Genomic DNA, 14,158 nt, shown 5'->3' with positions numbered 1-14,158 from the left:
GTTTTCTCATAGGATGGAGTAAATCCTTGCACGCAGCAGAAAGTGGAAGTTCCACTCAAATTGCATTGTTAAGGTTTAAATAGGCCTTTTGCTGGCATCTCCACTGGACAGCAAATTTTAGCTTTCCTCTTGACAGCAGAACATGGTAATTTCTCCCTGTGCAGCAGTAAATCCAACATAAGTACTATTAAGTGTTCTGAATAGCACAAGGGTTTTCATTTGCAACCAGATGACAGTAAATAAACTTATTTCATTTGTGATTTAGAAAAATAAAGATTTTCAAGTTGCCTTCCCAAAACAAAAAGCCTTCTACAAATCCACTCTAGAGACGGGCATACAGCTCCTCATGTGAAGTGCTTAACATTCATTTGTGACTATGGAGGATGAGGAGTGTTTCTTACCCTAAACTAAGTTATTACTTAAGTATATAAGGAGTACCCAATATATTCTAGAGATTCTTTCCTTCCTGATCTTTATAGCTTCACATTTCTAGAAACGCTGGCATTGCTACACCAAACCACTGGTGGCAACAGACCATTACATTCAAGACATTTTTTGTTTGGAACCTATATTCAGCAGTTAAGAGTTTTCCTTAATTTGACATTAGAAGCAGCAATAGTCATTATTTACCTCTGATGCAGTTTTCATTAAAAAGAAAAAAGCGCACATGTTTTTGTTTTTTTTTTAACAAACAACTTACCAGTGTGACTAATGAATCCTCTTGCTGGGCTAACCTAAAATGTTGCACTGATAATGCAGGTAATGTCTACATTTAACAGTCAGAAAATGAAATTACATATACATTTTTACCTCTTGCCATTCTGTAGGGTACCAGGAAGGTGGGCAATCGAAGCGATTGCAGGCTTGCACAAGGGATGGCTTGGGTTTATAGCACAATTCATCTGCCAGAATCACGGTCTCATTAGTTTCTCTTGATAGTAAGTGAGAACAGAAGACGTCTCTTGTCTGCAATCCAACACCACAGGTAAGACTGCAGGTGCTCCACTTCCCAATCTCCCATCTGTGAGGGGGTCAGGAGAGAAAATTTTAAGCACAGAATAAAGTTACCTTAACCAATCTCTTTTTACAATGACAGATGGAGTGTAGGAGCAGTAAACGAGAGGGAGCCTCCTTCTCTGATCATGGTGTCCCTTCTGGTAGCTGTATGATGAAACTGAGAAGAGTATTTATTGTACCCCTAAATTTTCAGTTCTTATCAAAAGCTCTTGAACTTCAAGTCTTTGGGAGTCCTGCCATATCATGCGAACAACTTTGTGTCTTAAATAAAAGTCTATGCTGGGTGAGAGACTGGCTAATGTACTGCAAGACTGAATAGACTTCACTAGATGGTTCTTTTCTGTCTTTAAACAGAAGGAGGAATCTCGTAACAAAGCCTATCAAAGAAGTATATCAGTGAAGGCCCCTGGGAAGAAAATTCTTCCAGAAGATCCTTTTGTGGAGTTCCTGACTGACTTTTCTCACTAGGGAGGTAGGGAGTGATAAGACCTTAAGAGATGGAATAGGGATGTGAGGAATTCCTTTTCAACCCCTGGGCGAACTCCTACTATTTAGCCAAACCTTCCCCAAGCTAGCTGTGCAAATCCTCAATAAATGCAGGGGCCAACAGAAACATAGCCTGAATTTTGTCTCTAAAGATACTCCAGTTTTCATCATGTTAAAACCAGATTTCTGGTGTTTCGGCCATTCTGAATACATTTTCTAATTCTGTCAGCCATACAGAGAAAACTGCATAAAATGCTAGGTCCCACTCTTGTGCCCTGCTGGAAGGCACTTAGGATATATGCAGAAACATGTACAAAACTACATCCTGTAGTCACAGTGAGAATATAAGGAAAAAGTCTTCCCCTCAACCTTACACAAAACAGTAGACTGACATTGGAGATGCTCCTACATCCAAAATGAGAGTATGAGACCAGGTATTGTCACTTTTTCTAACACAGAAGAATAGCTTCAATTCTTGCATGATGCTCTGAAACTGATTGCTGTGTGTGTGTGTGTGTGTGTGTGTGTGTGCAAATTAAACATTCAGGACATGGGCAGTCCAGGGAACCTCCCCTTAAGACACCAAAGCTAGACAGAAACTAAAAAGATTTCAGTGAAAGACACCTTTAGACTCCAAATGGGGTAGAGCTAGACAATTAAGGAAAGTTACGAAATATGGAAGCAGCATGAAGTAGAATTTGTGGAAGGAGCAGAGGGAAAACATCCTGACAGTCTGAGAGCAAAAGTCAGTGGAAACTAAAGAGCACATCTAAAATGTATCATGTTAGTAAGCATATTATGGAAAAAACAATTCAAGGTTGTGCCATCCTACAGTTACAGAACTATTTTAACTTCTTTATTTTATGAATCTGTGTTGTGTATTTGTTCCCTCTCTCTTTCTCAGTAACATCCACATCAAATTGAAACAGCTTGTAAGATTTTTTTTTTCTCCCAAGATGATAATGCTGAGGAAACAAGCAGTCCAGGACAAAAAAAAAAAAAGAAACGAAAAAGAAAAAAATCACACTGTTCTTCTTCTGTGCTCCATCTGCTGATGGCATTCTGTGATTTTATACCAGGACAGGCTGTGCCATGAGCATCACCATAAACAATAAAGAGACTGTAGTTCGCATGTTGATGGCAGCCTTGGTCGTGAAATACACCCTCTCTTCCCTAAATGGCATGGCACTGCTYTCCTAGGAACAACTGTACAAATGTGTTTAACCCTGTCCAACAATGAACACATACTGCATACTGAGGTAGCAGTTGCCATGGTCACTTTCCAGGCCATAATACACTACAGGCCACTTAAGTCTGATACATGTGCTGGCAGCTATTTAGCTGTGGAATAAGAGTGACATCTGGCAGCCAGATAAGATAATCTGGAATATGTTCTCCATAGGAATGATCTTGGGAGAGTGGTCTTAAAGCAGATTTTCTCATAAAATTGTCAGTCAGAATTAATGTGGGTATCAGCTACCCTGTACTTTTGGCATAACCTCAACTAAGATATTTGAGTAGGTGCTGAAAAGAAGGCATTTTCTTATTTCAGGATCTATTTGGATTACAYAGTTAGTTATATCAGTTGCCAGAGTTTTTTATTCAAGTGAAGGTAATAGCTGTTGCCTCCAGCAGCTCATTGTTTGTTATTGGTATAAACGCACAATGTTTCTGTTGGCAGTTCACAACTCAGTGGCTATCACACCACAGAAACTCTTTGGAGATGTTGGCTTCTGCAGAAGAGGCTGTCTGTTTTTTCTTCCAGAAAGAAATACTGTGTTTCAGCACAGAGAAAGGATTTGTTTTTCTAATGTTGGAATTTTCTGTTGCATGTTGCATCTGCTGCCCTATCCATAACATCAGTTTGTTCACAATTCCTGCTCTAAACAGGAAATTGCTTAGAGGGGCTCAGGAAATATGAGGTCTGATTATCTCTTCCCGTTGTACTATCATAGTCCCCACTAACTTTTATAGGGTTTCATAGATAGAAAGAAGAGAAAAATTTGCTTCCAGGAGCAAAGATTCCAGCTCCATTTGTTGGCGATAAAGAATACTGTGGAATGAATAAGGTTTGGCCTTGCATGAAGAAATAGGGTAAGTTAGCAGAATGGCATTGTAAAAAGTCAGATTTATCTTTACTATGAAGTGATATGGGATGGTGGCTCAGATAATTTTTATCTTATTTCAGATGGTCATTAACTGTGCATTCTTCTGTCTTTTTTGGGGGGTGTGTGGGGGAGGGGATTGACTCTTTCAGTGAGTACTGTATACAAAAAAGAATACAGTCATGATAACCTGTATGCAACTAACAATGCCACAAGAAAAAAATCGAGTAGGATCTAATCCTATGCTTAAGGGTGAATTAGGTAGTTACAGGATCCAGGTAAGGGAAGCCTGGGCAACACCTCTTGGCATCTTTATGTGCTGACTGTCGTTGTTTTTAAGGTATAGGCTTCAGGAAAATCCAATTGTTGCTAGTTGATAGCCCAGCTGGAAGTCAAGTTTGGTACTTCCTATATTGCTTCCCAAAACCCAGTGAAGAGATTGCTGGTTTTTATYTGAAACATTCTTTTTATCCTTTCTTTTTTCTCCTACAAAAGCAAAAGCTATATCAATAYGTAGTGACAGAGAAACAATGTCCTTTCAGCCTTTCTTACTGCAGAACTATGAAAGATATGTACACTAAATCCCTAACTTGTCCTGGCTCTAGGTCTATCAGTTCATGAGTCACCTGTCCCACCTCCTAAATACCCAAGTGCCAATTATGTATTTAACCACAAACTAGAYCCCTAAAAGATTTTAACTACTGCAACTCATGGAGACCAAAATTAGGAAATTTTCATACTTTGCATACAGAGACTGACACACATACATTACCCTGAATTTTTGAACTTGTTGAAGGAAAACTGTTAATAGTAATGCAAAAACACAGAGGCATTTAGAGATGACTAACAGAGAAGAATATATGAAAAAGACAATTCACAGGGCTGGATGTGTTGAAATAGGTGTGTGTATATTAATGATACTAATCACTAATATTGAATAATGATATTCTGTTAGAATCAGAATACACATACATGCACACATTTCAGATGAACATAAATAATAAAAGTTTCATCTGGAAATGYAGAGTCAGTAGAGGATGGTCCTAAAATACAGCTTATTTTAGGTATGATCACAGATTCAAAATGCAAAACTGATCACAGAAATTTCTCACCTTCCAAATGAACAATCCACTGCTTCCAGCAGACTGCTGTGGCAATCTAGTACTTTTTTTTTTAAAAAAAAAAAGCACTGGGAAGGTGTATGGATACATACCATACACAAAGATGGTCAAACTAAGTAGTGAACCTGTCCTGACTGCTCAAGGCAATAGTTTTGCTTTAGGTTCTCTTATATATAACTATAAAGGCAGATTAAAATTGGAGAAAGGTTCATGAAAAGCCCAACGAGTCAGATGTCTACATTTCTTGTACCTCCAGGAACTATAAAGTAACAAAACTGAATTAGTAATGGACAGATTCGATGAATAGGTAAAGCACCCAATTAGGAAATCTATCAGTAAATTCATACTAGGAATTAGACTAATAATCTCTAATAAATTATTTGTTTTATCCTTTAAACTTCTATTTTCTACAGGCTCAATGASAAATTGCAGTTTTCTAGAACATATTCATCAACTAAATTAGGCCTGACTGAGCAGTGCTCATGCATGTGTTTAAGCATGCAGTAAGCATGTAAGGTAAGCAAGCAGTTTCCACAAACTGTCATGTTTAGTATTTTTTGGAACAGGGATATTTGCAGCTCCCTCAAATAAATGAAGGAGAGCAATTGTGAAGATCCACTGCACCAAAAAAGGTGAGTGAGTTTGAAAAATCTTGATTTATATCAAGGCCCAATCAGTCTGTATCTTTAACATCAATCTAAAAATGTTAGAGATACTTTAAAAAACAACTTGACTATGTTATTTCATACAAAGGAGATTCTCTTCAAATAGGAATCTTGCCTGCAAACTCTAAACTAAATTTTATGATATCATATCCTAATAGTTACTAGTTTTGTGAGGGCCCTTACATTCAGGTAGACCATAGCCTAGACATTTGTAACCAAATTCAAGCTGTTTAAAAGAAAAAAAAGCTTCCTAATACTTCATATGACTATGGGCTTTTAAATAGTTTTATACACATAATTTCAATTAGAAATGAACTTTCTTTCTCTCTTGTGACAGAATAAAAAGTAGCAGTGTCATAGTGTGTTCATGCAGTTCAGGTGAAGAACTGAGGGATCAAGAACTCTCTGTACTTGCAGTACAGTTCAGTACAAGCAGGATTCTCTGAGATACTCTAGAGGTGACTGAGACCAGAAGTGCTAAAACAGAGGCTAGCCTCTGAATACATAAGCAATCCCTCTGAGTCCAGCAGGTGCTGGGMTGGATTATATTCTTCTCCCATTTGTGTCTCAACTTCATATCTGCAAAGTCTTAACAATACTGTCTTTTCTCTTGGGCTTTGTCCACACGGTGAGCTTAGGCAGTGGTTCTACAGCAGGGACGATTTCTTACTATGTCTTTATATACTGCCCAGCACAATGGGACTCTCAGCCTGAGAGCAGCCTCTAGAAATTAGCATGTTACAAATAACAATTGGGATGACAATGCACTGTTGCCTCGGTTTTGAAACTTCCCTATTATTGCTACAGGAACTGGAGGCCACATAATAATTTTGCTAGCTAGCTAGACCAGAAAATTATGCCAACTAGTAACCAACTATTCCTGGCAGGAGAGGCTGCCAGAATTAAAGCTGCTGTCCCAGTGGAGCCACGAGTCTCCAGAACAAAGCACTCTCGCACCCCCATAGTCAGCCTGGAAAAAGTGAATGATGTAGGCAGAAGTTAAAAAAACATACAGTCTCGAGCCAAAGCACTATGGAGCCAATGGCTGTGGATGAGTCCCTATGTGCCCAGTATATATGGTTTAAAAAAAAAAAAAAATCCAAAAGGCATTCTAAGCTGTTAGGTGTTATAAGTGAACAGTTTCTAGAGACAYACAACTTTCAACCTGACAGAATCCCTTCAAACACTGCCAAGAAAAACCAAACAGTGCACAGGAAAAGTAAACAGCCTTCTACACAAGGACCTCCCAAACTAGTGCTAAAAAAAATGAAATTGTTGTAATTTTTGTGTGGTTAAACCATATGAAAGTGATACAAAAGTTCTTTTATTATTTCTAAGATAAACATCCATCAGTTTGGAGAGACGTTTGTCTGGAAACATCTTACTTAACATCTGACACCTGCCTGTAGAGAGACATTCCACAGTGGGCAAGGGCTGGGTGGCAGCTGTGTATATGCACATGTGAGAGACTGCATAAGTCACACGCATCAATACTGGCCTTCCTCTTGTCCCCTCTCAACTTGTGCATCCTGTACTGAACCCCGGAGACTGAGAAGTCTTTAATGTGAGTGCATACACTCCCTCTCTTCCTTTTCCATTATAGGTCTGGAACTGTGCTTGTGGCAAATCTTCCTATTTTATAGGTGTGAAGAGCTTTCTTGAGGCCTCTAGAAGATCTATCTCGGGTTGATTCAGTATCCTCAGTACCAGGTTTTAAATACCATCCAGAATGTGATCTTAAACTTTGGACAGCAGAGAGATTTAGTGTTCATCTTTTACAGAAAACATTGCTCCTGCTGTGAGGTTACAGGATTGAGATGAGGACTCGTGGGTCTGTTCCTGGCCCTATAATCAAACTTCTTTCAGAGAAAGGGACATAAAAGGTAAGAATTTAACTACAACTAACCTTTTTTTTCCCCAGCTGTTAAGTTACTCCCTGTGAGATCAGACACCTTTGAAAATGAAGTGTGGGAGCTAAGACCTCCACCTAGGTTCAAATGTGGATCTGAGTCTCTAGGAAGTCATCTCATTACTTCTGTGAATCAGTTTGTACTAGAGAGAACACTACAAATTTATACATAATATACACACAACTCAGAAAAACTGAGATCTAACTAATCTTTGAAAACAAACCTGATATTGATTAAGAAATAAAATTGAAAAGGTAAGGTACTATTAAATTAGCAGCACCAGCAACAACAACAAATTCACGCTCAGTTGTTGTTCAGTGCTAGTCTGACAAACTAAAGTCCAGGGACAAAATCTTGTAGTCTGATTTTCAGTATTACCTATTTGACATGGTAGCAGAACTGTTAAGTGCAACAGGCAGGAAAATTTTCAGGCATCTTTGTGCAGGAGAGGGAAGGATGTACTTTTCTTCAAAAAAGATTTTCCTTGCAATTGAGTGGAATCCATGAAAAGAGATGTCAGTGCAGCCAACACACGCAGGCAGATCAAAGGTTTAATGAGGGAGCTTTGGGAGTTGATAAAAGCAGCCTGCACTGACTCTGTACACTTATCAGTATCAATGAACATTGCAGCCCATTATAGCTAACCGTGGCAGGGAGCCAATATTTATATAACAAAGCCAACTAGAGAAAGATATAGGAGGAACTCAGAAGTTAAAAAAGAACAGAGGGTAAATAGATCAAGTATGCAACAACTCTAAAAATGGCAGTTTTGGTTGCTGGTGTGAGGGGTCACCTTCTGACATGCTTCCAGCAATAAATATGGTTCCTTACAGTAAACAAGTCCTATTGCCTGCTGAGTTGAAGGCAGAGAACACCAACTATTACAGCAAGTCAGAAAAGAGGCTTTGTGTTTTTCTGCCAACACTCTGAGTAGTGGAAGGTGGTCCAGTGGGTCTTTTGAGGGACCACTGCAGACATACAGTGCATGAACCACAGAGAAATGTGCAAGGACAACTTAAGCTAAATGAACTGTTTTGGCAGAAAATTACTTTGTGAGATTAACAAACTGGCTATAAAAAAGTACCCCACATGGGACTTCTGCTGTGATAACGGAGGCACTGAGATAAATGATAGAGATGGCTGTCTTTGATATAGATACGCAAGATCAAATTAGGCTTGACAGACAGATGAGCAATAGTTTGTGGCTCAAGTTTAGGTCTGGGGTCATGCATAAACTGACAATTTTGTATAAGAAAGTTGTTCAATGTTTTCTGTGAAATACAGTAAAATAGATCCTTGATTGCCCCTTTCACTGAAAAGTCCAATGTGAAGATAGGAAAGAGTTGCAGAGCAGAGGTTAATTAGTGTAAAGCTGGAAAGCTAGTTAAGAAGTAGTATCGGAAGGCTAGAAGAACAGGACAGAGATTGCACACATAGCACTTGAGGCAGCTTTGTTGCAATGGCAGTTGGCAGAAGCTAAATGAGGGGTACAGGAGTGGGATCATACCCCTTACACCAAACTTACACTGAAGTAATGCAAAAGCACCAAAGCCACCAATTTATCAAATAAATGGTGCCCATTAGTCTATGAAGTACTTTGATGTGGTTCTTCTGGAAGGAAACAGAGGGAGATGTTAACACCCTATTGCCCATGCCAGAGCTGCTCTGTGCTCCARCACTCTCTGGCGCTTTTCACATTGGTAGGCTCCTTGCTGGGTTCTGTCTTATAAGCCAACACTTTTTCCTAGGCCTAAGTTTATGCCATAAGCAAAAGGTAAAAAACCCAAACAAACAAACAAAAAAACCCAACCCCCTCAAATCAGCTGTTTCCTAAGAAGAAATTGACAAAAAGCTTACCAAGTGAAAGAATGAAAAAGCTCTGTGTGTGAGAAAGAAGTGCAATTAACTGATCATTTGTTACTTGTAATACAGTCTAAAATGAAGCATTTTTAAAATGAGATTGTTCAAAATTCATGTAAGTGACTTGAAAAAGAAATACACAAGGAGCCTGACTTCATAGCCTGTAAGATCAATAGTCCTGAACATGTGATTTTGTTCCTCAAGTCAAAGGCTGCCTTTGCTAAAATGATTAGTGGGGGAAAGAAAGAAAGAAAGAAAGAAAGGAAGTAAGAAAGAAAGAAAGAAAGAAAGGAAGTAAGAAAGAAAGAAAGAAAGAAGGAAGATATCACTGACTTGACTAGCAAAGAAAGCAGATTCATCAATGAAACGATGTTCAGATAACAGTGAGTGAGCTTAAGTAATTTTCTAGCAAGTCCAAGTTTTGCAACCAGTGCTGCCACAGAAACAGTAGATAACACAAGCTTCTTGTTGAGCTGGCTGGCAGAATTACAGGGATAATATTTTCACAAGGATGAACTGTTCCTGAACTATTTCCCCAAAGCAGGAGGTACAAACAGGCTGTCTCTCAAAATCAGGCATACAAGGTTTTCCTCCACWTTTTTTGTGGGGGGAGGGGAGAATACATCAGCATAGGTAGGTATTTTTGGTATTGTGGCTGAGCTCAGGAAACTCCCAATCCCTGCTTATGCCTGAGCTCTCTTCAATGTCTCTTCCTGCAACATACTGACAGTAAGGCAGTGCAAAAATCTTGTTCCAAAGGCACATCTGGACCCAGTATTTTGTCTCTAATTCCTCCCTTTAAGAACCTAAAACCGTAACTGGTAATCTATTTAGTAACCGATTCACTCTTCTGGAATAGAAGTTGTTTTTCCTCTTAATGACATGCAGTGATCCAAACACGTGCAGTTGCTCCTCACACACAGGGAGACATTTGAAACTTGTGTTACAGCAATATGAATTCAAAACAACCATAGTAAATTCTTCAGATTCATGGCAGTACTTACCAAGATCTGAAGCTGACTCAAAAGGCATGAAAGCAAAAATTTCTTAGACTTTGGCGAAAATAACGGCTTTAGACAGTACAGCTTCCTCACAAGCAAGGGAGTAAATTTGCCTGACGTGCAAGAAAACCTTGTTCAGTTCAAGAGCTGTGACAGTGTAACTATTACAATTAAAAAATAAAAAATAAAAATAAAAACAAAATAAAAACAAATAAAAACAAATAAAAACAAAAACTCCATCCAATATGGTTATAACAATACAAATTTGTGGATTGGTCAGGCAGTAATTACATATATTGCTGTTCACTGCTGTTCACTGCTGCGTTAGTGGTTCAAATCCTTCCCATGGCTGTTACTGACTAAAAAATCTATTAACAGCTGGTGACTGCCTGGAGTAAGTCAGCTTAGCCACATTCCTAATTGTGCACATTGCACACTCTGCTTTGTCACTGAGAATGTTTATGCTCAGCAGTGTTAGCAGGGAGGCTAGGAAGTTAATAGGAATAGAGATCACATAACTGAAGACAGAAATTTTCATGGACACAAATTGGAGAGCTTCCTTTGCTGTTGCAGATGTGGCAGACCTACTTGGCAGATACAACACTCCTTGATTAATCAAGCTGACTCCTTCTATAGGAACTTAATTCACTCCAAACTGAATGAAGATGCTTCCTGCATTTATCTGATGTGTGAATCTTTACTGATGTATATGAATGGCACAGAATTGTACAGTTCATTTTCTGCAGTCAGGGCTATATTTTACTCTTCTTTTACATCCTTCATCTTCTTATCAGTAAAGATTTCTTGGTCTTAAAGTATTGGACATTACTCAAACTATACTACAATAAGATAGCAGTACTGCAATTGGAAGATATAATGGTGCTCTTAATTCCTGCCCTTTTTAAGAGAAATAATGATGAACAGCAAGATAAACCAAATACAAGACCCTGGAGATTACTGCACTGGATAAAGCTGCACTGAAGAAATTAACCTTGGCTATCACACTACAAAACATTTGACTTAACTTCATATTGGCTCAAGAGCAAAGACATACTCTTTATCATCACTGTTGGGAAATCTTTCTATTTGGACTGAAATCCTGCTACTGAGGCAGTAAATTAATACTCAAGAAAACTGAGAATACATTCAGAGAGAAAACCAAGAGTAAGATGTTAATGTAAGAAATGTGGAAATAAGAGCAGATTTTTTCCAAATGATGAAAATATTAAGTTCTTATTAGCGCAGGCATTAGAAAAGACAAAGGCAGAGAGAAGTGGACTGCAGTAAGGTGACTGCAACCAGAAGGTTAACACTASCAGGAAAAAAAATGAGGGGAAGTTGTCCTCTCTAGAGCTAAGACACTACCATTGACTATAAGCACATATTCACCATAAACCAGACTATAAAAATCTGTGGTAGGCTATGGTCAAATTAGGCTTCAAATCAAGGGTGTACTGACTTGGCAAGACTTGTGACCCTGAGATCTGTGTAAAGAAAAATTATCTATCTAGGTATATAGGACTCAGAATATGAAGTGTGATTGCCATCCTTTGAAGTAAGAGGGAAATATGGTATGCCCAGAAGTCATTAAAAAATTATTTACAGATGTGCTCTAATATTTTATGAATGTAGTGATCTATGAATTGAATATAAGCAGAAGTAGAAGGAAACATCTATGGATGAAATCCTATCTAATGGAGGAACTATCATATTATTAAAAAAATCAAAATGGAGGAGGAAAAGTTCTGAAATTTTAAGCTAGACGAGCTGGATATGAGGAAACAGACTGTGAGGGAGACTCCAGAGCTGCTTCATTGACCCTAGCAACTTGCAAGTTGCTTTACTATTCACAATTAAATGTGACATACAAGGCTGCAAATGAGCACTCCATATGGGCACACATGGCTATTTTACTGCAACTGCTACCAAGCAAGACATGCCAAGGAACAAGCAGTTATTGCACCATCACAGCTAATGCATCCATCGAGGAATGGGAAAGGTGGGCAGTTAGGCACATCTTGGACAATCTCTTGACAGTGGAAATGGTACAAAGTGGAAGGAGATTATATTATAAAAAAGGAAAGAAAGAGTTTTAGGTGACAGATTAGTACATTTTAAAGCCAGAGAATTTATTACGATGATGCAGAGTATGTTTGCACAACAGAATAACACCTAGGGACAGCAGCTAAGTTAGATGTCTTTGTATGGCACTGTCTTAAAAAAAGTGGGATTACTTTGTTAAAGTTTGTGATTCTCACACTGAGCCCACGACTCCTGTTTAAGCTGCTTGTTGACCTAAAGTCTTCAAATAAGGGTGAATCTACCCTGCTGGGCAGTATATTTTCTTCCAATATCTAATCCTCCAACCTACTTTGCAAACGGTTCAAGTTGTGGTCTTCTGCTCCCAGGAAGCTCTCTGGACTGCTTCTTAGGAGTAGATAGTCTCAGTACACTTCGGTTTACAACACGCTTAAATGCACCCCACTGAAAAAATATTAGGGGTATGGGAAAGGTTGAAAATCTTTCAGTAGCACAAAGAGTAAGACCATTATYGTCTCATTAATGCCAATTCTAACTCACATTTCCTTTGAAAAAAAAAAAGACTGCAACAAAACAAGAACCGGTATCTCCTGCCAATAAAGYTATACTGCAGTATCTGTTAACATAATGACCCATAAATCTTTTTTGTGAAATAGCCAGAGAGGCTCTAGCATTTCACATGGGTAACGCAAAACACATATGCATTTGACACCTGCCCACACACAGAAGTCGCCCTTAATGGATCAGAGAAAGCTCTGACTCCTCCACACATATTGAATTCATTTCAGATTCTGGTTTGGGAGCACAGCTTCCAGCAAGTCTGACCTACCATCAACCTAACGCCTCCCATYTCCAAATACATAGAAAAACATGTTGATTCTTTTTTCTCCTTTATAGTTTGACTTCATCTGGGAAAAACAAAACAGACGGGCAGTATGGCACCCACCAAAGAAACATTCAAATAATAACAGGTAATATATTACATAAAAACAGAAGAAACAGATGCAGGGGAAAAAAAAGAAAAGAGAAAAAAGAAAGATACTGGGCAAAGATATAGAGCCCAGCCCAGCTCAGGTTATCTTGATCTTCAGTCAGGTAGCAGGACCACTCAGATGGTTTAGAATCTGTTCTTACTAACAGCAAAGGCTTGAAGAAGTAGAGGAAGAGCGTTGAGGTGAAAGCTTATGCTATTCCTGGAACAGTCTGCTTTTTCTTCACTGTTTATCAGTTCTGTAGCATTCAGCTATTTTTTGTTGCACAGGAATAAAAGTTCAGTTTTGAAAATATGCAAGAACAATGCTGTAGAAATTGCCTGGAATTTCCTCCATTCTCAGCCATCTGGCTTTCATTGCTTTGCCTCTCTCCTCACTCCTCCATACATGTTTACCAAATCTTTTCAACACGCATTGACCAAGCTATTGAGCAGTTATAATGAGTAACACAGTATGGCATTCTTTTTCTCCCCTTTGGTAGAGCATGTTGGCTTACCATGAACTGCTCATGCTGCTGCTGTTATAAACAAGAGCAATTATATCTGATTAGATGACGACTGCCTCTGTATTTTGGGTTGTGGAGGTTAAGGAAGAGATACACTTTGGATGTGAATCAAAAACAGTGAAGTCAATACTGAAACAGGGTTTTTCTGATTATTTTTAGAGTAATTTAGAATGCAAACAGCAATCAACAAAACTGAGCGATCTGCCCTCTCATTTCAGAGCTCAGAGAAGAAACTTTTCAACACTGAACAGCTATTCTGTGTTTACTTCTGGGAAGTCTGATGCTGTGTTCAAGTATTGCTAAGTAATTTTGAAAGTGGTGTATCTCCATTGACACAAATTAAATGACTGAATTACAATGGTCATAATATTCATTCCTTTCTGTCTGGGACAAAGTATGCTGCCTCCCAATATATCAAAGCAAAGGATACCCTGTTTACAGAAATATCAAACAAGG

At 38.6% G+C, this 14,158-nt stretch overlaps 1 protein-coding gene across 1 annotated transcript in view; it reads right to left on the bottom strand.

Moving 5' to 3' along the window:
* Nucleotides 1-14,158, bottom strand: part of ADAMTSL1 (ADAMTS like 1) — a 202,462-nt gene that overhangs the window by 63,135 nt on the left and 125,169 nt on the right. The window contains exon 17 of the mRNA XM_026073568.1: nt 811-1,021. Coding sequence (XP_025929353.1) covers nt 811-1,021 — 211 coding nt within the window. The remainder of the gene's footprint in view (nt 1-810; nt 1,022-14,158) is intronic.

This window comes from Apteryx rowi, unplaced genomic scaffold (genome assembly GCF_003343035.1).
Source record: "Apteryx rowi isolate R43461 unplaced genomic scaffold, aptRow1 scaffold_37, whole genome shotgun sequence".
NCBI lineage: Eukaryota > Metazoa > Chordata > Aves > Apterygiformes > Apterygidae > Apteryx > Apteryx rowi.
Note: the sequence above shows the minus strand (reverse complement) of the source record. Positions and strands in the feature narration are given on the sequence as shown.